The 22,245-nt window shown below is 47.5% G+C and overlaps 1 protein-coding gene across 4 annotated transcripts in view; it reads left to right on the plus strand.

Annotated features, from left to right (window-relative positions):
• Window positions 1-22,245, plus strand: part of DPP6 (dipeptidyl peptidase like 6) — a 910,604-nt gene that overhangs the window by 160,276 nt on the left and 728,083 nt on the right. For 2 of the 4 annotated variants that reach the window (XM_053608762.1, XM_053608763.1), the window contains exon 1: window positions 8,466-9,112. The exons of the other annotated variants lie outside the window; for them this stretch is intronic. In XM_053608762.1, the coding sequence (XP_053464737.1) occupies window positions 8,867-9,112 (246 nt within the window). In that variant the 5' untranslated portion in view covers window positions 8,466-8,866. Of the gene's footprint in view, window positions 1-8,465; window positions 9,113-22,245 lie in introns of those variants that run through there. 4 annotated transcript variants of the gene reach the window in all.

Genomic DNA, 22,245 nt, shown 5'->3' on the forward strand with positions numbered 1-22,245 from the left:
ATATAATTTGTATTCATTAACGAGAACCCACTGTTCTCGGATCTGACATGAGCAGATATATATGTGAATCAGGGGTTTGCATTCATCTCTGATATTTGCTCAGGAGGATGTGAAGCTCACAGCATTCAGACTTGACTTGGAGTATTTCTTTTGCAAGCATGGGTCTCACACTCGATATCTAAGATCTATTGTTTGCACACTGACCTGTGCCTATAAATACGAACACACACATGTGATCCAGGGAATGTGCTAAAATTCAGGAAAAATTACTGAGCCACCTAAAATAGCATCAGCAGGTTTTTAAATTTCTCGGTTTATTCCATGGAAATTTGGAGGAATCTTTAAGTGATGGCAGAAAAAAAAAATAGATTTCACATAATAAACGCGATTTTACCGTATTTTAAAGGAGTGGCTTCAAGAAACTCAAGTTCATAAAAGTCAGTTTTCAATTTAAATATGTTTATTAATGTCACTGATTTTTAATTAAGGACAGGGTCTTTTTTAGTTGCATTACAAAAGCAGTGAGTATAAACCAGAGGCACTGAGACTTTTTCTTAATGAAATCAGTTTTTGAAAGTAAAGCTTTTTTTGCCCTTTGCAATTCTTCCAAGTCGCATGTTCTGGCAAGATGGGGAAGGCGGCCTGCTAAGGTACAAAAGCAAAGTGTCTCTGTGATAAGTCCCGACGGGGGTGGGGGAGTTGCCTGTGCTTTGGCCGTGTCTGTGCTAATTTGACAGTGTCCTGTAGGCTACCACCTTCTTCCTGGGATGAACCTTAAACACCAGTTTCAAGGGTGAAATAGCACCTGAAAATGTCCAGAAAGGAGGAGGGAAGAGGAAGGGGAAGGGAGGGGAGGGGACAGGGGAGGCCAGGAGGAGGGAGGGTATTTGGTGGGACCTCACCTAATGTGCACAATGCAATGGTACATTTCAAAAGTATTGAGAGTAAAGTATAAATGTCTGACCACAACAAATAAGTAAGTGAGGAGATGGCTATGTTAATCAGTTAGATGTAAGTATTGCACATTGTATATCAAATCAGCACATTGTTCCCCATAAATGCATTAATGTACACAGTTATGATTTAATGAAGAAAAAATGAAAAAAAGAAACTGAAAATGTCCTGCAAAGACTAATTTTCCTCCATTCTATTTTCACTTGGAATAAAGCCTTAGCAAAAATAGCTACCATTTAAATGAGAAGTTTATTTTATCTCCTTGAAAAATTCATACCTTTAAAATAATCCTTGTCAAATACTTTAAATGTATAAGCCCTTTCCTGAGACTAAGCAAACATTTGGGAAATCTCTCAGGTCTCCTAGGGGTAAAGGATTGCTCTAGCATGTTACTCGAGAGCACTGGTTGAGTGTGCTCAACTTGAGCTTGAACTTGAGCGTGGCTCAGAATCTCTGGGAGGGCTTGTTAAAGACAGACTGGCCACAGCCCTGAGTCTGTCTTTCAGTTGATCTGGAGTGGGACCCAAGGATCTACATTTATAACAAGTCCTTGGGTGACGTTGACACTAATAGTCCAGCAGCCACCATGTCAGTGGACTGCAGTATTCCTACAGTAAGAATCAGGGCTTGGTTCTGAGCACCTTCATGACCAGCCTGTTCCTACTAAAACTAGTGGTGCTATAAATGTACCACAATGAGGAAGAAATTAAGAAAACTGCATCAATTTCCCAAAGAAAGCGGAATCAAGCTGGTAATTCACAGCATCTGTCTTGCTTCTCTTTGACGAGTGTTGACTATAATCTGTTTGAAAGCAAGCTTTGGTTTATGATTTCACCCTTAGAACATGCCACAACGCCCGGCAGGCACATGGTAGGCATTTAGGAACTTACTAAGTCAAGTGAAGTGTCTACCTGAAGCATTAGCATTTGCTGTGCCATTTTCTATGCATTGATTTGGCTTTGTTTTAATGAGCTAATGATACAAGCATGCTCAAATGCATTTATTCCCAGACTCAGGCTCCCAGGGCTCAGCCGCGATTCAGCTGGCCAGTACTGGGCTCAGCTGGGTGCAGAGTGCTCAGCTGAGCTCCAGGCTGTATTGAGGCTGCTGCAGACATGTTCATTCTGAAGGCAGGGCCATGGCAGCAGCCAGTAACTGGGCATGCTCCTCTACATCACAAAGTCAAGCTCAGGTTCAATGGGGCAGGTTAGGGTATTTCTTAGCTGGGGGGATAGAGGAATGAGTATTTACTGAACAGCATTCGAGTCTTGTCATAGTTTTGAATATGGAAATAGTGGCTTACTTCAAAGATGAGTCTTTATGACTTAGAAGCTTATGCCTGGGAAATGTGGTCCTGTGTTCCACCTGTATTCTGCTCTTGGGAGAGGAGACAGCTACTTAGATAGGCACTGGGCATCTGGGAGGCAGATTGGATTGCCTTCTAGGACTGGCCACTGCATGTCTGGGAGGTGGACTGCCTTCTGGGTGCTGCACCACGTACCGTGGCTAGTGCCGGTGTGTTTTCTTTTCGCTCAGACTTTGGTTGTTCACTATTTTTTTTCACTGAGGTGATTATGAACAGGGCCTTAATCCAAAGCAATTGCCTTGTGACTTCTGCATGGGACAAGATGGTGAGGGAAATTAAGAGACTTTTCAAATTCAACTAAGCGTGTGTCCAGGAGGCAGTTTAGTCGGTGTTTCTCCCAGCCCCCGGCCTGCCAAGGAGGTGGTACTCTCCCAGGCATCCCATCACAAATTTGCCTTTTAAAAGAGGGCCCCTTCCCTCTTTTCTCCTCATCTCCTTACCTCTCACAGCCCTGGTGTGGTTGGCAGAGGAGATGCAAGAACACCTGGGGGTTGGCTGGCATCTACTTCCGTTCTTTTGCTTTCCCTGGAGGAGCAGCTCCTCTTTCTAGGCTCACACTGGCTGTGTTTGCTATTGTCCGGAGAAGCCTCTGCATTTGACTAACCCTGTCTATCTTCTTCTATTCCACTGTTGCTTTAGAGTCCAAGTCTGAGAACCCCTCAGGTGACTTGGTGCAGATGGCCCCAGGGGACGGTCTGAGCACCTCGCTATTGCCCTTTGCACAGTTAGTCCTACAGCGAACCATGCCTCAGCCAGAATTTGGTCCATCCAAGGCTCATCAGTGGGCCCAGAACAGATAAAAGCTTTCTGTTTTTCCAGAGCACAGCCATTGCCTCTGTCAGTTAAAAAGTAAAGCACTGAAGTGCAGAGACGCATTAATGTCATTTTAACATTAAAGGGAAACGTATTTAACTTAATTCACTGGACCCCGGGAAGTGTGTGGTTAGAAAAGGGCAGGGCGTTTCAGAGTCATTCAGAGCAGAAGTCATATTTCTTTTAATCTAATAAAGCTTGATCTGTGAACCAAGACATTGCAGAGAACGACGTGGTTATGTTCAGATGATCACCAGGGACAGACAAATGGCAGACTCTCTTCTGTACTCCCTGGCCTAAAAGTCTTGAGAGCTGTGGACAGCACCATGGAAGCTGTGATAGTATAATCAGGAGGTGTGAAAACCAACAACAACCAAATTACAAAAGCTTTTTCCTCTTGTAGGATGAAAAGTGATTATCTGGATAATTTCTAAGGCAATGTCAGTAGTAAAAAGCACAATCTGATGGGTATCCAGAGAGTAGCAAGGGATTGTTAGAGCAAAAGTAAATACAGCTCATTGATACTGATTCAGAGAAAGGGCAAGAATGAAAGAAGAAAGTAAAAGTAAAAAAAGGAATGACTTGGCACCCGTAGCACAGTGGTTACAGCGCCAGCCACATACACCAAGGGTGGTGGGTTTGAACACTCCCTGGGCCAGCTAAACAACAATGACAACTGCAACAACAACAACAAATAGCCCGGTGTTGTGGCAGGCACCTGTAGTCCCAGCTACTTGGGAGGCTGAGGCAAGGGAATCACTTAAGCCCAAGAGTTGGAGGGTGCTGTGAGCTGTGACACTACAGCACTCTACTGAGGGCCACATAGTGAGACTCTGTCTCAAAAAAAAAGTTAAAAAAGGAAGATAGAAAGTTGAAGAAAAGAAGTAGATTATGGTGAAACACAGAAGGGAAGGTAAAGAGTGAGGTGAGAATAGTGAAGGCTGCGACAAACCCTCCTTGGGGCCAAGGATTCAACACTGGCACCAGCCATTTGTTTCACTCCCTTGGCAGTGACCTTTAACACTAGTGCTGATTAACCACCTGAGCTTGTGTGGGCCACGCTAGGGAAGCCCATGAGTGTGTTTTGCACTGTTATAAAATCCAGGCAGTACAGGTGGCAGCTCTAAAATGCAGAGATTAAAACTTCACTTAAATTTAAAGAAAGCTTTTTTACTGGGTTAAAAATAAATGTTTTTCTTTGAAACATATTCATATTTGAGTGTCACATCGAAATTCCCTAAACAAATTCATACTTTAGCTTATTGTTTTTCAAAAGCCTGGTAGAACAATTACTTTTGCACAAGTCCTTCAATCCCTCCTGCGTAACAGTTTGTAAGGACGTCTTATCACGTGGCCCTAGTTCATAGCCATACTGCAAAACACAAAAGCAAAATCAAAACATTTTTTTCTAGAGAGACAGAGAACCAAGATTTTCAAAGTTAAAAATAGGCTTTGCATTTTTGGTTTTTGGCCGGGGCTAGGTTTGAACCCGCCACCTCTGGCATATGGGACCGGCGCCCTACTCCTTGAGCCACAGGCGCTGCCCAGGTTTTGCATTTTTATACCTAGCACTATATTTATTTTCTCAAGCTACCCAAATATTTATATGATTTATCCCCATTTCTATCAGTTCAAGTTCTGTATCTAAAAGATAACTGGTGTCCAGCGTGTTAGGGAAGACAGTCCCCTGAAGTATGCTAAGTTTGCTGTTTCATTTCTCCAAATATTAGTGTTTGGAAAAACTGAAGAATAGAAATCTCGAATATGGTTCTGCCCTTCTTCCTCAAGGCCCAGTGAAAGGGGAAGTAAATTCCCTTAGTGCCCAGAGAAGGGGAAGTAAATTCTCTCAGAAATCAGAAAACCTCTTAGCTAATAAAAATCTTGCTTAGGCTGTGACAGTGAGCATTCTTCTGGTATTTGTACAACGCTTAGCTTGCATGTAGACCAAAAAAGTTGTTCATTGTCATATTTAAAATGACTACCCAGAATATTCTGCAGCATCTGCCAACTTCTAATGACTTATACTTGTTTTATAAATTGATTTTAGGGAAAATAAACACACCTTTACTTAACAAACAGGGAAGAAATAATCACGTGACATTAGATAGAAAAATGGGTTACCGGGCCTTAGTTCTAAATAGTATTAAGGAATTAAAACCTTGACATAAAATAGTCCACTCAAGATGTTCCCTAAATGCGTTCACTAAATATTTTCTCACACTTGCCCAATGCATAAAAACAGAAAATGTATTCAAGGCTTTCAAGAACAAGCCAAGTAGAGGCAAATGTTGATATATTTCCTTCTGAATGCTACACCTATATTGTGATGCCCATTGGGTAGTGTTTTGTTTTTTGTTTGTTTTTGAGACAGAGCCTTGAGCTGTCGCCCTGGGTAGAGTGCTGTGGCATCACAGCTCACAGCAACCTCCAACTCTTGGGCTTAAGCAAGTCTCTTGCCTCAGCTTTCCAAGTAGCTGGGCCTACAGGCACCAGCCCCAACGCCCTGCTATTTTTTGGTTATAGTTGTCGTTGTTTGGCAGGCCCAGGATGGATTTGAACCTGTATGTGGCTGGTGCCTTAGCCGCTTGAGCTACAGGTGCCGAGACTGTTGGGTAGTTTTCTTACTCTTTGGAGTATCTGTTTCCTTATTTTGTATACATGGGAAGCTAAAAAGGTCATTAGCTTAAGGGACAATTAATTGTGTATCATAAACATAAAATGTCATAGCTTGCCATTTGCTAAGACCATCTCCCCTCACTCATTCTTAAATAGTAGCCAGTTCATTCTCATTCAGAAGGGAGCTCCCAATCCTCCCACTCTCTAAGGAGAGGCTGCAATCTGTGTCTCAATGGTCGAGAGCAGTGTGGGTGTGAGAGTGCACAGACTCAGACATAAAGTCTAAAACGGTCTTTAAAATGTTTCTGGGAATGTCGTGTTGAGTGTGTGAGGGGAAAGTAGCCCCATTCTTTCTGAGTTAGTTGAGGGTTGGCCCGGAGGAGAGTCCTGGGCAGTGCTGTCTGCAACCCTCCTTGGACACCTGCCTCTGTGGGGCAGTCCTCTCTCCTGCCCACCTCCCTGCCCCTCCTCCATCGCTCCTGATTAATTTGCACATTTGCTGCTCTCAGCACAAATCTTTACCTCAACTCTTTCCCCTGTTGTTTGTAGTTTTTTAAATCACCTTATAAATAATTTGAAATAGAAGCCATTTATATTTTCTGAATAATTAGCATTTTAAAATTTCGACCAAATTGCAATTTGAATACCTACAACCTCCCTTGCGGATATAATTTGTTAAAGTGAGGGCCTTCCTTATCCTACGGTAGGTAGCTCATGTATTACCCAACTATAGTCGGTGACTGTGACTACGCACCCAGCTGTGTGTATGGCAGACACTATTCCATGCACTTAACATTTTCCATGAAATTTATCATTACAAGATACATATATTCCTGCAGTTTGTGTACAAATACACATGCATATTTCATATTTCATATGCATGTGCGTCCATATTACCTAGCCCCTAATTAGGAGCATCCACATTTAGTGAAATGTCAGGATCTTGGCGCTGCGGGACCAGCAGGAGGCTTCTCTCCAGTTCTCCTGGGAAAGGCAGCTTTCTGCTGTCAATAGCACAGCTGGGATGGGGGCGGGGCACGAGGGAGAGGTTTTCTATTTATCTACATGGAATGACTTTGAAACTTGAGTTTTATGGCTCTCATAATTGTCTGCAAACTAAAATGGGGCAAAGGAAGCTGTCCCCATCCCAGACTCACCTGCCCGGCATCTCTCCTGCAGCGGACCCGCAGTGGATACTGGTTTGATGTGGTTTTATAGCGGCTGTAAAGGAAAGGTGTTTTCAAAAGACTTTCATGATTACTTACGTTTCTTCGCAGTAGAGGAAAACCACTGTGGGATGAAGAGAAGATGAATGTGGTATACATTTTGACTAAAACTGAAAACTACCCCCTGAAGTAAGAGCTTAGGAAAGGAAGGAGCATGGAAGGGACTGGACGGTGTTTCTTCCAGGAGACTTCGCCAGCATCAGTTCTCCAGTTCTCCCCATCCCCCCAGGCCATTTCAGGACCAGGCAGGCCTCCCTCTGGGCCTTCCCGGCTGGGGGCTGCGGTGCGCCCGCTGGCTCGCAAGCTGGCGGGTGGCACTGCCTGTTATTTTGAAACCCTGCAGGGGGTTATAACAGAAACCTAGGACCGGGAAGGTGCGGGTGCAAGCTTCTCCCGGACAGCCCTTTCCTCCTCAGTTTCTGTTCCCGGTCCGGGCAGGGCTCAGGGAGGGCAGATCCACCCGGGCCTGGAAGGGCTGCAGACAGCTGCGCCAGGCGGGCGTGGGGGCGAGATTAGGAGAAAGAACGCTCGGTTCCTCAAGAAAGACCACCCCAAGGATCCGCGAAGAAAGAGGGCGCCGGAGGCGGGAGGGAGGCGCGGAGCGGCGCGGCTCAGTTTGCCGCGTTTCCACACAGCGGCGCTGGAGCACGTCCGAATGCAGCAAAATGAGTTGACGCGGCCCGGCGCGCTCAGCCTTGGCGTCCTCTAGGCCCTCGCTCCCTCGCGGCGGGGTCAGGGGCGGGGGGTGGCCAAGCTCTGGGAAAGTTGCCGGCATCCCGGACGCTTCGGCCAGGCTGTGTTCAATGCACAGGATGGAGGGTGCACGCGGCAGGGGGGACGCGCTCCCGAGGCTCCTGGGCCTGCCCCGCCGGCCGCGGGCCTCCCGCTGCCTTCCCTGCCCGTGGGGAGCGCGCCAGACAGCGTCGCTGTTTGGGGACAAGCTTCATGATGGAAAGAGGGAGGTCCTATCTGCCACCAGCATCTCCTGCATCTGGTCCCTCCAAACCCTTCTTGTTGCTCCCCCACCCCCAGGCCCTCGAGGGTCTTTGCTGTCGATGTTTCAAGTTAGTCAAGAAAAGCAGATGGAAAACCCCGACGGGAGCCCCTCGGAGGGGTTTGGCGCTGCCGCCGAGCGGATGCGGTGAAAGGGCGCCCCGGGGGCCTGCGCCCCTCTGTCCCGGCCTCCCGGTCCAGTTCACCTCCCTCCCCGCGCCGCGCTCCCCGCGCACCGTGGGCGCGACCTTCGGCGGGGCCGCGAGCGCCCTGAGCTCCCCAGCGCGCCCACCCCCAGCCCCGCACCCACCCGGCCCCGGGACGCGCGCGGCCTCCGCCCTGCACCCTCCCCAGCCCCGGCCCCTGCCCCACCTGGCGACGGCCCCGCAGAGGAGGGGGCGGGCGGGGGAGGAGCCGGCCGGGGCCAGGGGCGGGAGCGCCGAGCGGCGCCCTGAACGCTCCCGGTCTCTAGGTGGTGCCAGATCTGGGGCCTAGGCTTCTCCCTCCCTGAGGTTTTTTTTTTGGGTTTTTCCTTGCTTGGATCTCTTTGGTTAGGCCGTACGTGGCGCGGCAAGGAGTTAAAAAGAATAAAATAAAACAAAACAGAAAAGAGAGAAAACACACCCAGACCCTGGGCTGTGGGAGCCGCCGGGGGAGGGGGCGGAGGAGGCTGAGCGAGGCAGAGTCGCCCAGCGGCGGCTCCGGAGTGGCGCGCGGAGGAGCGGCCGCCGGCGCTGCTGCTCCTTCCCCACCACCCATTTCTGTTCTTTTTTCCTCTTTTGTTCCTTTAAAATTCCTGGAGGGGAGAGGGGAGTGGGAACCCGAAAGAGAGAGAGAAAGGGACAGGACAAAATATTACAAAGCCCCAAAGACACAGCAAGAGCCCGTGCGGGGACCGATGGCTTCGCTGTACCAGAGGTTCACGGGCAAGATCAACACCTCGCGGTCCTTCCCGGCGCCCCCGGAGGCCAGCCACCTCCTGGGCGGCCAGGGGCCCGAGGAGGACGGCGGCGCCGGGGCCAAGCCCCTCGGCCCGCAGGCGCAGGCGGCGGCGCCCCGGGAGCGCGGCGGTGGCGGCGGCGGCGGCGCGGGCGGCCGGCCCCGGTTCCAGTACCAGGCGCGGAGCGACGGTGACGAGGAGGACGTAAGAGCATCTTGGTGGGTGGGGGGCGGCGCGGGGCTTGGGGCGAGCCCGGCGGCCCGGAGGACTTCGGCGGTCTTCGGTCGCCCCCTCACCCCCGCTTCCCGAGCGCCCAGACACCGTAGCGCCAGGTCTCGGTCACGGCCGTCCGGGACCCGGTCTGTCTGCAGCCGGCGGCGGCCGCGAGTTGGTGGCTGAGAGAGCGGGGTCTGGGTGCTGCGCCTGCTGTGGTCTGGAATTTGCTGGGGGCTCGCTGGGTGCGTGGATGTCTGTTTTTAACCGCATGCTGCCACGGATCTTAAGTAGAGAATTAGCTCAGTCTGTGTTTATGAGTTGAATCTTTTCTTCTTCCAACTGCTTTACGACTCAGGGAAGATAAAGTCTCAGGCTTTTTCTCTCCTCTTGCACCTGTGTCTGGAGTCCGCCCTGTGCCCCTCCTCGCCTACCCCACTCTGTCCCTTGACTCACAAGCCTCTGCTTCCTCTTCTTACTTCCCCCAGCACTTTCCTCCCCAGTGACTGCGGTGGTGATTATCTTTTACGAAAAATACTATAGTGAATGCATCCGAGCCCCAGCCCCCTCTGCTAGGGCCCAGCAGGATTGTGCTGATAGGCGTCAGGCGGGTCTGCCTGGGCTCCCAGCCTTGGACTAGCAACTCTCCCTTAGACCATGTTACTGAAAACTTCTCTGAGGACATGTTTCCTACTCTTGGGCCAGTACCCTGGGTTTCAAAAGTGTAATTTGCATATCGCCCCAGTCACCGTGGACTCAGTGCAGGGTATCTGCAGGCCCCATGGATGGATGAGTTTAACCACCTCCCATGGATCCCTTCCACCATTCAGAGCGCTGGTAGGACTGTCAAGGGAGGACTGCCCTTTATCTCTGAGACCTTCTCTTCCCTGGGAAAAGAGAAAAATCCCAAACGGTACAGCCCTAGACACGGTGGGCTGCCTCTGCCTTTCAGGAGTTTCCTCCTCAACGTCGCAGGCCTCTAGATGGTTGGTCTGCAGGCCGTATCCAGGGCACTGAGGAGACGTCTGGGTGTCAGACGAGTGCTCCCCCCAGCAGGTCACAGTGCCTCACTGTTGGGCATTTCTTTTCTTCAGAGCAGGAGTCAAGTGGGGAGGGGGGGTGGAGGTTGAGTGTCTTCACAGGACAATTCTTAATCTCCAGATGCTATAAAATCAGCGTGAGTTTTGTTACTGCTAGTTTCTGTTTTGTGTCATGAATGGAGATTCAGAGACTTTACTGGAGATGACAACAGTGTGTGGGAAATGTGATCTGCACATAGGCAGGCACACAAACCCTCCATCACATTTTGCAGGCAATTTTGTTATTTTCTCTTGCATCATTTCCAGACTCTCTCGGTTAAATAGAGAGATATGGACGAGGTGGGCAGAGTCCTGAGGGAGACGCACAAATTCTTAGGTCCTCTGGTTCAAGGAACTAGAAGTCTTTGCGGAGGGTGCAGAGTTTTGGAGGATTAACCCCCTGAGAGTCTTGGGGAAGACAATTAAGCCACAGTGCAGGCAGGGAAAATGTGCTTTTTGCTTCAAATCTGACTTAAAGCTGTTGAACCACGGGTGTTTGGCGTGAGAGCAATATGCAGGTTCCCTTAATAGGCTCTAGGTGTCGCTAGGAGAAAAGAAAGGCAAAAGCTTTGGAATTTTTTTTTTTCAAATGGTCTCTGCGTATTTTTAAAAACATTTTGGGGTATATATTTCCTTCTTTTCATTTTGACACATGTCTAGAACTCTCAGATAAACAAAAGTGTTGTACTGAAGAACAAATCGAGGATATAACATATGTAAATGATTTCTTTTGATGGGGCTCTGCTCTAACTTAGGTTTAAGTCCTGATATCAATATTTTTTTTCCTGGAAAACCCAAAATGTAAATAAGTAAATTTATTTACTTATTTATTTTCTCATTATCTGTACATATCTATCTGGTCATAATCAGCATATCTGAAAAAATGCATGGCACTTATTTCCTTTATGTTCAACATATATGATTAAACCAGTGACCACCCTAAATGTATAATCAATTAAAAAGCTATGTATTTATTTTTCTGAGAAATATATTCAAAATTGGAAAAGACAGTTTCAAAAATTCACCAAAAGATAGGTGTACCTACCAAACAAACCACTTTTCCTTCAGAAACAAGAGCTTCGATTTGCTTGAGAGGTCCTAGTTAAAAATGTTACATATAAAAACTGCTTTTTAGATACCAGCTCTTATCAAGATTGAAGAATCTTGAGTAATCACTCTGCTACGCAAATTTAAAGCTGAGACATACAACCAATAGGAAGGCATTACATGTTATTATAGTTATCTCTGGTGATTGCTGAAGAACTTCTGGGTAAAACCAGGGCTTGGATTTTCAGCTTCTACTTTAGTGGGGCTGGGAGCTGGGCCTCTTTAGCGGGAGCTGTCCACGGTGCTGAAGCGTCCGCTTTGCGTTAGCGTGGCCTTAGCAGATCCAGTCCCCATGCTGGTGGCTTTATCGCTATTGTGTGACTTCTCAGTCAAGAAGAACTTCTTTGAGATACCGAAACGTCTTTCCCAACCTGGTCACTGACATGATAGTAATGGGCATATCTTTAAAATCTTTAAGGCTTGTCCTTCCATTGTGTCCTTCCATCCAGACAGGGAGAAATAAAATATAGCTCTTGGCCTCTGTGTATGTACGCACACACATGGCCTGAATATGGCCGAGAATGGACAATTCTCCTTCAAAAGAAAATTGAAGGTAGTCTAACGAGCCTGACACAGATAAGGTCTACCAAGGTCTGCACAGATGTGGGTGCTCAGTGGCAGGTAAGTAACGAATAACGTCTGGCCCAAACACCCACCGCACTGTAGCAAAGGGACTCCCACCTGAGTAGCTCCACAGAAAAGCATGCTTGGGGTGAGTCAGTTCTAAGATACAAAGTCTGACTTAGAAATAAAGTCAGCATGCCCTTTCTATCAGTTTCCTCATAAATGTTAGATTTACTTCAGTATAAAGTCAATTACTTAGGCAACTCCTCTGAGGAATAAATAGCCACTTTTGATTTAAAATTCATTGTGTAGGTTTAACAATAAGTTGACACTTAAAGGAATTGTTTCTGGAAGTGACTTTCAATGGAATTAAGCAACTTTCAATTGGAATGAACTGTGACTAATTTTAAAAATACTGAGCTCTGTCATGCCCTTGCCTGACATCTCCTTTCAATTCCTTGAAGGGCTTCGGAGGCTTCGTTACTGACAGAGCAGTGGCTTTCTCAGGGTCACACATCCTGGATTCTTCACTTTTGGTGACATTCAATGACGTAAAGGTGATGACAACAGAGTTTTAAAACAGCAAATTGGTTCAAACAGGGACTGGATGACAATCACTGTCTGTGGCGTCTGCCGGCCTGGCGGGACCAGCCTTCTCACCTGTGTGCCTCCGGCAGCCAGGCAGCCAGGCAGCCACTCCCTTCCGCCTGTGTTTCCCACTGGTACGATCCCAACATCCCGTTATCTTCAGGATTTATCCACTTTATGCTTTCTTAAACGGCTTGCTTCACAAATACATTTATATGCTCTATTACTTTCTTCTCTTCTAATTTTAAATGTTTTTTTTTTTTAATTTAATTTCACATTATTTTCCAAATATATGAGAAAAAGGCTAAACCTGGCCACCTGTCTGCTTGGTCCTATTCCTCTTGTCACTAATTGGACGGCACTTAGTGAGTCACCTGCAGAAGGGATATGGGATGTCACAGGGCTGTGGGGAGCTTTACTGAAGAGGAGTGGGAAGTCGCGGTGTCACCTGCTGCTCAGCTCAGTGGTAGGTTCAAAGCAGTGCTGTGATGTGCCAGACACTAGAACGCACACTGCTGCTGTTCTCCTCTTTCTCTGCCTGTTCCTTCTTTTCTGCCCACAAATAGAAATAAATATGGTCTTCACTGGTTCCTACTACCAGCTCTAGCTATCATCCTGTTTTTCTTCCTTTCCTTTAGTATCCAGCTTCCCAAGAAAGGGTCTACTGCTGATTGCATTGTTATCAATAATCCTCTTTTCCCCATCTAGCTTGGATGCAGACTTAACGTTCTGTGCTGTCTTCACTGGGAAGCTCCATGTGACACGTCATTGATGTCCTCTTCATTGCTACATGGAAGAGCCTGTGGGATTCCCTCCAGGTCTTTTTTTTTTTTTTTTTTTTTCAAGGCAGAGTCTCACTCTGTCACCCTGGGTAGAGTGATGTGGTATCATTGCTCACCGCAACCTCAAACTCTTGGGCCCAAGAGATCCTCTTGCTTCAGCCTCCTGAGTAGCTGGAACTACAGGTGTCCATGACCACACCCAGCTGACTTTTCTATTTTTAGGAGAGATGAGGTCTCACTCTTGCTCAGGCCAGTCTACCACTCCTGAACTCAGAGATCCTCCTGACTCGGCCCCCCAGAGTGCTGGGCTTACTGGCGTGAGCCACCGCGCCCAGCCTTCCTCCAAGTCTTGATGTTGTTGCCACTTCAACTCGATGTTGGGCTGTGGACAACTGCCGCCCTGTCCTGGCGTCTTCCAGGCCTAGCATCTTTCACATCGCCCACTGAATTCACATTCCCTGTCTGAGCTTACACTTTGGTAGATCACTTCCTCCTCCTCCACTTTATGTAGGAAGATAGAAGAACCCATACTCCAGGGTTTTGGTCCCCAGTATTTTATTCTTTTCTTTCCACACTTTCTTCTAAAGATGTTACCTACCTTTATACAAAGGGAGTAAATACGTTCTGTAACTTCTACATAAGGAAATTGTTACAATAGCTTTATTGCCCTGGTACACGTCTCCTACTGTTCCTTCTGAAGATAATTTAGTTTGCTTTTCTATTTTACAGAATTGGAGAATTCTAGAATTATAAGGACTGTGTGGATCTTGATCCATCTTCCACGTTTTCATATCACATGTCAAGCAGCTACTGGATCATTTTTGCAGGGGTGGCAAGATCCCCACATCCATATGTCCTTAACTTTACCATCCGTCTTCTCTTTGTATCTCCGTATTCCAAATAACTTTTCAGCCTAAACATCTATGTCTACTACTAGTATTTCTGTTTCTTCCACTTCCTAGCATGGCACATGTGTTGGTGAGCATGTGCAAATTAGATTCTCTTTAAGTCTTACTTTCTGGTGGCATTCTTGTCTCCTTACGACCCTACAGCACTATATATAACACCCTGCTGAATACAATAGCTATCTTCTTCAAAAGTTTGGTTTTTGTGCTTCAGAACAAATTGAACATGTAGGAAATGCCTGCTCCCTAAAACAGCACCACAGTGAGTGCTTTGGTAAAGTGAATAATACTTCACTTCCAATGTCATCCTGTCTCAATAAAGAATTTTGCTAAAATTAAGTCAATAACAAAATTAGGTAAAATTCTGCTTACTAAATCAGCACGGAAAATGTAATCATAATCAGGAAGCCATCTCTGTTACAAGCAAAGAGCCCATTGGCACACACAAAGAGGCGGTGCGAGCTGAATGACGGCTGAGGCCAAATATAGCATCAAAACACCTTCCCTTGGCATTGTATCCCCACCCGTGTCTCATTTCACCTTCACCGAGACCTTGGCAAGGAGGAGAACCTCAGCCAAGAGCTGGTCTTTGAGCTTGGAAAATCAGTAAGGATAAAACCAATTTTTCTTTATCTGAAGGGGTCGGTTGTTAACTGTGAATTACAGCAAACACATTTAAATGTGTTAACAAGACTTTGTTCTCTGGAACCAGACAAAAAAGTATGATTTGTGAAAAACATTGCTTCTTCTCAGTGGGTTGAGTTCTTTGTCGGAAGCAAAGGATTTGGAGGTGGATGAGAAGCCTCCTTCCCGCAGCCTGCTTCTCCATTGCTGCTCTGCACACTTTTCCAGAATTTACCAGTATATGTTACCTGCAGATTTAAGGCAAGCTAGAACATTAGAATAACATAATATTAATTTTATTTTTGACAGTGGAATCGACTCATTTTCCCACATGAAAATAATATTCAAATATCACTTGGTAGACAGGAATTTTTCTAGATGTTGCCTTTGGACACTTTTTCCCTTCATAAAATAGAAAATTTTTTTTTTTAATCTCTTACCCAAAGCTTTTTCTCCTTTAGGATCAGGATGATTAATGAGTTTAATTTTTGCCGGCAACTGAAAGGAGTTGCTGAGTAAGATGTACATGCTGATTGTACGTGACCCTATTCCTTTTAATTACTCAGATGGTAACGCATCGATCAAGTGCATGAGAAATGCTGGTCGCGATGGACAGTATTGATCCCTTTCATAGAGCATTGCCCGTAAAAATAATAGTCACTGTCATCCTTTTACCATTAAATTCTGGTTAATGAACTTAGTGTTAAAGGGATTGAGTGCCCAGGCACTGCCTTCTAAGTTGCTTCCACTTCAAGCATGGTAGTTTAATTCTATAAAAGTAAAAAAAATTAGTCTTTTTCATTAACAACTTATGGAGCATTTATCTTTAGAATGATCTGGAATTATCAAAATGATCTGAAATAGAAAATTTTTTCAAGTTGATAACCCTTAATTTTATTTGAATTTATTCTTTTTTTATTTTTTTGAGACAGAGTGTCACTGTTTCCTTTGGTAGAGTGCTGCAGTGTCACAGCTCACAGCAACATCAAACTCTTGGGCTCAAATGATCCTCTTGTCTGAGCCTCTCAAGTAGCTGGGACTACAGGTATCTGCCAGGATGCCCAGCTATTTTTAGAGATGGGGACTGACTCTTGCTCAAGCTGGTCTGGGACTCCTGAGCTCAAGCAATCTATCTGCCTTGGCCTCTGTTGGCTCATACCTGTAATCCCTCCAAGGAGAGGTGCAGGAGGGGAGTCTAAGCGGATTGAGAGGAGGAGGAATAAAGGGATCTGTGTACGGAGAGGGAAAAGGGAGAGGCAGAAAGTCCAGGTGGGGGGTGGTCAGAGGACGCTGCTGGCCTCTGGGGTTTTATCCACCACACTCGCATTTCCAGACTGTACCTGACCTGCAGTGTGCCTCATGCCATGTCTCACCTAATAAGTGTTAAAAAATATAACAAAAGTGAGCAACCTCTGTGAAAGTCTTGAGAGGAGAAGTTATTTCCTCTGTTTTTACAAACTTGTAGGGTACTGGGCGCTTACAGCCCCCCCTAGTGAGCAGCTCCAGTTAGTAGAGTGGTGGGAGCTGTGTGTCTGGCCTGTGTCCTCTGTAGCATCTGCTCTTGGCCCCTCATCTTCCCATAACTCCTGAGGACGGACACTGCCCTTCCAGACCAGGAGCAGGTGAGGTCCTGGGGTCCACGTCTGCTGTGTCCTTTTCCTGATGCCGCCTAAGGACTGCAGACAAGCCCCATCCCCGACAGGTCCCAGGACTGTCCGTGGGGGAGTGGGGGTCCTCCAACACCCGCTGCCCTCCCTGTGTTTTTCGGGTCTGCTTCCTGATGCGCATTCTGCCTTTTCCTATTGGCAGCAGCACCATGCAAACCCCCTGGCTGGGCTGAGAGAAGTGCACTGCGGGGAACTGCTGAATTCAACTCCTGTGTCCTCAGCGCAGAGCACCTGCCCACTGCCCCAGCCCTGCAGAGGGAGTACAGGCCCAGCTGAGACTCACCTGAGGACGCCAGTTAGGTGGGGATGGAGCAGGGAGAGGAGAGGGCCCCAAGCACAAGAACTGATCCAGTTTGGTCTAGACTTTTCCCAGCTGGAATTCAGGCTGCGTGTTTGGAGAGGGCTGGTTGCTCACATGAGGGGGCATGAGGGTCCCAAGTGTGGCTCTGCACGTGTCCCCACATCTGCAGGGCCCAGAGGGTGTGCCCCTCTGCCCGCTTCATGCGGGTGTGGCTGTGGGAGTCCCTGGCGGTTGAGATGGGGTGGCGGGAGTGTAAGTGGGCGCTTGGCAGGCAGGGGGTGATTTGCTGTGCTCCCTCTTTCCGTCTGCCATGGAAACCAGCGGCATTCCAGGGAGCTGCTGTTTGGCGAGCTCTCGCACCCCACAGAAAGCTTTTTACTTTACTTTACTCTTTACTTCCCAAAGAGACTGATATGGAAATTGCCCCAGAAAGGCAGAGACCTTGGAGGGCCTGGATCCCTGATCCTTTTTTGAGGGAACAGGTTTTCTGGGGTAGCAGGGAAAACAAGGAAGGGCGGATGTTCTCAAGGTACATGGGGGAGGTGGGAGTGGAGATAGCGGCAGTAAGGAAAAATTTGAAATATTTGAAAATATTTGAATATTTCTGGGCCTTGACTTGAGAATCTTCAAGGCAGAGAAAAGAGGATGTTGGGGAAAGACTTGCGGAGGCTGAGCTCCCAGTGTGGAGAGAAACACGTCCCCAAGTCCGCGAGCTCCCTGGGTGCTGTGCTCTGTGTGGTTCGGGGGTTCAGGACAAGGCTATTTTCAACTCAGGCCCCGAGCTCCGCGCCTTGTCTGGATGGCGGGACGTGCAGCAGGAGTGCTCAGCTTTGCACAGGGCTCCTTCTTTCTTCCGTGGCTGGTGTCCTGACCTCTGAGTCTTCATTTTGTATGTGGAAAGGGTGTCCTGTAGTTCTCTTCCTTGCTTCTAGATTTTTAGTTCCTTTGAATGGATAGGAAATGCAGCTGTTAAATTTCCCTATGCCCAGTTAGCTATTAAAAGGACAAGGGGCTGCTGTGGGGGGTATAGCATTGTTTCTGTGGAAACAGGAGCTGGCCATGATGGGCAGCTGGCCTTCCTAACTGTGAAGTCACCACGGGCTTCTCAGCACATCCTCTGGCTGCAGTGAGGCACCTATTCAGCCGGGCTGTTGCCTCTGCAGGTAGAGACGTCACCTGGCAGAACCGTAGTGTTCTGCTGTGACCTCCCGATGGCCTCTCTGGTCCCACTGCCTCTGGTCCACCTACTCCTTTATTTCACCTGGAGCCCAGAAGAAACGCAGTGTTTCTCGTACAGACTGTACCTGGGGATCTCTGAAGCAGGGAGGGGCCTGGGCCTGGGTGGTCATTTCTGACCCTCCATATCGGCCACCCCACTATCATATGCCTGAGAGTCGTGTTCCTCCTTTAGCAGACAGACTCTTCCCACCCTCCTGCCCACATCAAGTCCCACCTGTTGCAGTGGGCATCCTTTTCCTTGGCTTCTGACCTTGTTGAAGACGTGTGTTCTTTGGGATGCTCCTGCCTCAGCACCTCCTGGGCTCAGATCCTTCCCAAGGCCCTAGTGTCACTCCCAGCAAAAGCTCAAGCTCCTGCAATACATAAAGGTGAGCCATGAACCACCCCCCATTTTTCTGGTCATGTCACCCCCTGCTCTGGCCCACGGCCCCTGTGCTTGTCCCCTGGTCACCTAGGCTGAGCTTGCGCTCACCTGAGCTGTTATCACTGCTGCTCCCAGTGAGCCTTTTCCACCGCATCCCACAGCTCCTCGTGCCTTCGCTCTAGGTCACTGTCACGGTGGAGGCTGCTCTGGCCGCCCTATTTGAAATTGCTGTTCTTGGTGGTCCCCACCTGCTCTCCTTGGTCTGTCTCTTAACACAGTATTTATCACGTAACAGTATATCCTGTGATGGCTCATTAGGCCCACTTTTGTCTTTGTCTGATACTTGATAGGGAACTTAGGAGAAGGCTCTTTCACCATTTTTGCCTTGACTGTTCTAGGTCCCGCTACAGAGCCTGATACTTCAAAAACCCTCCATCAGTGTCTGCTCAGCAGACGAGTGAGTGAGTGGGGTCCGGTTGGGAAACTCTTTGTGGTTGCTAACTAAATAATCACGGCTTCTTAATCCTATTTCCCAAGCATTTGTTGAAATTGAAAGACTTTGGAAATTAAAACTTTGAACCTCTTGTGGGTTGCTTACAAGTGTCTGCACGTGGACTCTGTTCAGCTCTTCACAGCCTCCTGATTCTGGAGGGGCTTGTTCTGACTGCCCAGCTCAGGGTACCACTGGGTTGATAGAGTCATTTTTAGGAAAACAGTAGAATTTATATTTGTAGGACCTGCTTAAAATATATAATATTTAGCATTTGTAATACATTCCTTTCCAGAATTGAAAAAAAGTATAAGTTAAATATAAATTTTTTATGTTTGTCTATCTTGTTGACACTTCCTTGCGGTTTATGTAAGTATTGATATTAGAAAAGAAGGTCTCCTAAGGAAAAATGAAAATCTTTGCGAAGAAGAGATTCCTGTGAGTATAGCAGGCTAACAAGCTGTTTTTGATTAGATATTTGCATTACCTAATTCTCAACTGCAAGGAAAAGATCACAGCTTCTTTCTCCTTGATACTGTGATCATTTCCTAATCTGTCAGGTAGGAAGTCAGATCTGAGGATTTTGAAATGTATATCATTAGAAGAAAACTGATGTTCCCAGACCAGAATGTACAGTCTCTGCCAGAAAAAAATGGTTCTGGATTCCGTAATTTATTCAGAACTGCCTTAGGCTCTATCTACAGCATACATGTTTATGATAATGCAATCAGCACTCCCTGGCACTTCCGAAGGCCCTAGATCAGGGGACTGAAACCCTCACCTTAACTCTGCTCCTGTGCAAAGGGATTCGGACAACGTGCCTCCCAAGGCTCTGTCAAGGCTGAAGTAACACACTTTGATTCATGTGTCTGTAAATAAAATATGCAAAATAAAGGTTTGCAGCTGTTTTCAGACAGGGTTGGAATGCAAGCCTGTGCTTCAGGTTCTTTTATATCTGCACAGAACTGCGCTGAAGTGTCTCAGCACCCCTGGAGGAGCGGACCCATGCGCTTGGGGCAGCGCGCTGAGCAGGGACTCAGAGACCTGCTAATAAGCATGTACAGTCCTGGAGTTGTCAGATGGTGCCAAAGGACAGGCAATTAGATACAGATAATCTATCAGATGATAAGGAGATGCATGGCTGTGGGTGATCACTCCCTGACCGCTAGATTTAAGTAGCCCAAAGTGCCTCAAATGCTTAAGACCATGAGACTCAGAGATGTGCTTCCTGCTGTCAGTTAATGTGTCAGACTTCCAAAGCTGAATATGCTATCAAGTCCAGGGGAGAGAGGGGCATCGACTGTGCGTGTGAACAGCCACCACTCACACAACTGGCCAGATGTCCAGGGCCAACTCTCTCCACCTGAGAGGGCCCAGTGAGCCCGTGGGCACCGGAGAGCTGGCAGCCCTGGGTGGAATAGCCAGGGTGGGGATCTACAGAGCTGGGCCTCCCCTGTTCCTCCTCCTGTTTCTCTGAGGGGCCCAGAAAGGCTTCATCAGTGGCTGTGGGTGGTCAGGGTGTTGAGGTTTCAGGGTTGTCCAAGGGCCACTGCCGTCAATCTCTCAGTGTCAATCTCTCATGACACCTCCCCACACTCACCACATGTACTGCCTGAGTTTCACCGATTGCCTTTATAATAGAACCCAAAGAGCTCTCCCTCCGGGTCTTTTTCTGCCTCATGACGATATAATTGGCCTTCTGTAACCCAGAAGGGGTTTCACCCTCACCAGAACCCACGCATACTGGCCCCCTTAGTGGAGTCCCTTAGACTTTCACTTCCATAACCGTGAGAAACAAATTGCTATTGTTTATAAACCACCCAGTCCATGACTTCCTTATAGCAGCTACAACTAAGATGTAGAGATTTGAAACAACAGGCTCTAAGCCTGGCTGCCTTCCTGAGAGGACGCGGGCGCAAGCTCAGTGTGAACCCGGATTCTTCCCTCGGACCCTGTCACACAGCAGAGGACATAGATGCAGTCATCCCGTCGCCCACTGGGATCTGTTTGCGATGCCTTAAAACTAAACTTGAAAACCATTATTAAAAATATTGCTTGCTTCTCTTTGGGTGCATCTTATGAGTGAAAATTTGAAATATGGCACATCGTAAGTGCTCCATGAATAACTTTCCCCCAGCAGCGGGCAGAACAGAAAGATAGGGGAAACATTATCAAGGACCAAGGATGTGAGGGGAGGGAAAACAATACAGGTGATTGGACTTGAGAATTTAGGATAACATGGCATGCTGACAAGTACAATCTTGCAAAACACGAAGCGAAAAACCATGTGGAACAGGGGAGCTATTGAGGAAAACAGAATGTAAAATTGCCCGGGTATGGATTTGGTTACAGTAGTTAAAAAAAAAAAAAAACAATGTTCTAACTCTAAATAAAGATCTTGAACCTACTTTTCATAATGTTTCTCATAAAGTATCACTTTATTATAATCACTGGCTTTTAATTGCCTACATCTCTAGTAATGATTACTTAGCAACTTTTCTTTTGGTATCAAACATTCCCAAAGTCTCTTCATTCAGTCTCCCAAACCAGGTAGATGGAGACCTGTGTGTGTCACCTGAATCTTCAGGAATGCTGGTGTGTCCTGAAGCAGGTTCTGTAGCTGACACGGTCTGGGAAGATTTTGTAGATGGAGACTTGTGTGTGTCACTTGAGTCCTCAGGAATGCTGGTGTGTCCTGAAGTGGGTTCTGTAGCTGACATGGTCTGGGGTCTGGGAAGATTTTCGTTCAGACAGAGCAAGGCCGAGTGCCAGGCCTGACAGGGGAGGGAAGGCAGGGGCATTTAGAGATTAGCAACCTGCTGATGTTCCTTCTCCCAGGACAGTTGGAGCAGCTAATTAATGTCTTTCTTCCACTCACCATTATCTGGTCAATGTAGCTTTTCCATGACACCTCCCCACACTCACCACACGTACACATTTCCTGTACACCCCACACAGGCATACCCCCCCACACATCCCCTATACACCCCAAGACACACATATAAGAGCTTGACTTAAAGGGTCATTACACAGCCAGGAGCCCAAAGCCATGGGCTGTGCCCCCGTCAGACTGAAGGTGTTCCTACTGGCCAGATGTTGTCAACACCCCACCTTAGGTGCCCTCCTTAGTGGTGAGAAGACGGGGTTGCCATGGACAGCCTCTGATTTTTTCCCTGCTGGGACCCAGAGTGCAGGACACATAGAGAGTCTCCCAGGCCACCCACAGGGTGTGAGGACAGCACCCTCTGAATGCTCAGGGCTGAGCCTCCCTGTGAGCCGCAGCACCTGAGCCTACTGACGCAGGGGAGCTCACCAGAGAATGCAGCACAGTTAGAGTCAGAAAAAGAGGGCAATGAGATGCTTTCCTCAAACAAAAAGAACCGGGGTTGTATTCAAGGGGTCTTTTGATAATTT

The sequence above is a fragment of the Nycticebus coucang genome, chromosome 11, assembly GCF_027406575.1.
Source record: "Nycticebus coucang isolate mNycCou1 chromosome 11, mNycCou1.pri, whole genome shotgun sequence".
NCBI lineage: Eukaryota > Metazoa > Chordata > Mammalia > Primates > Lorisidae > Nycticebus > Nycticebus coucang.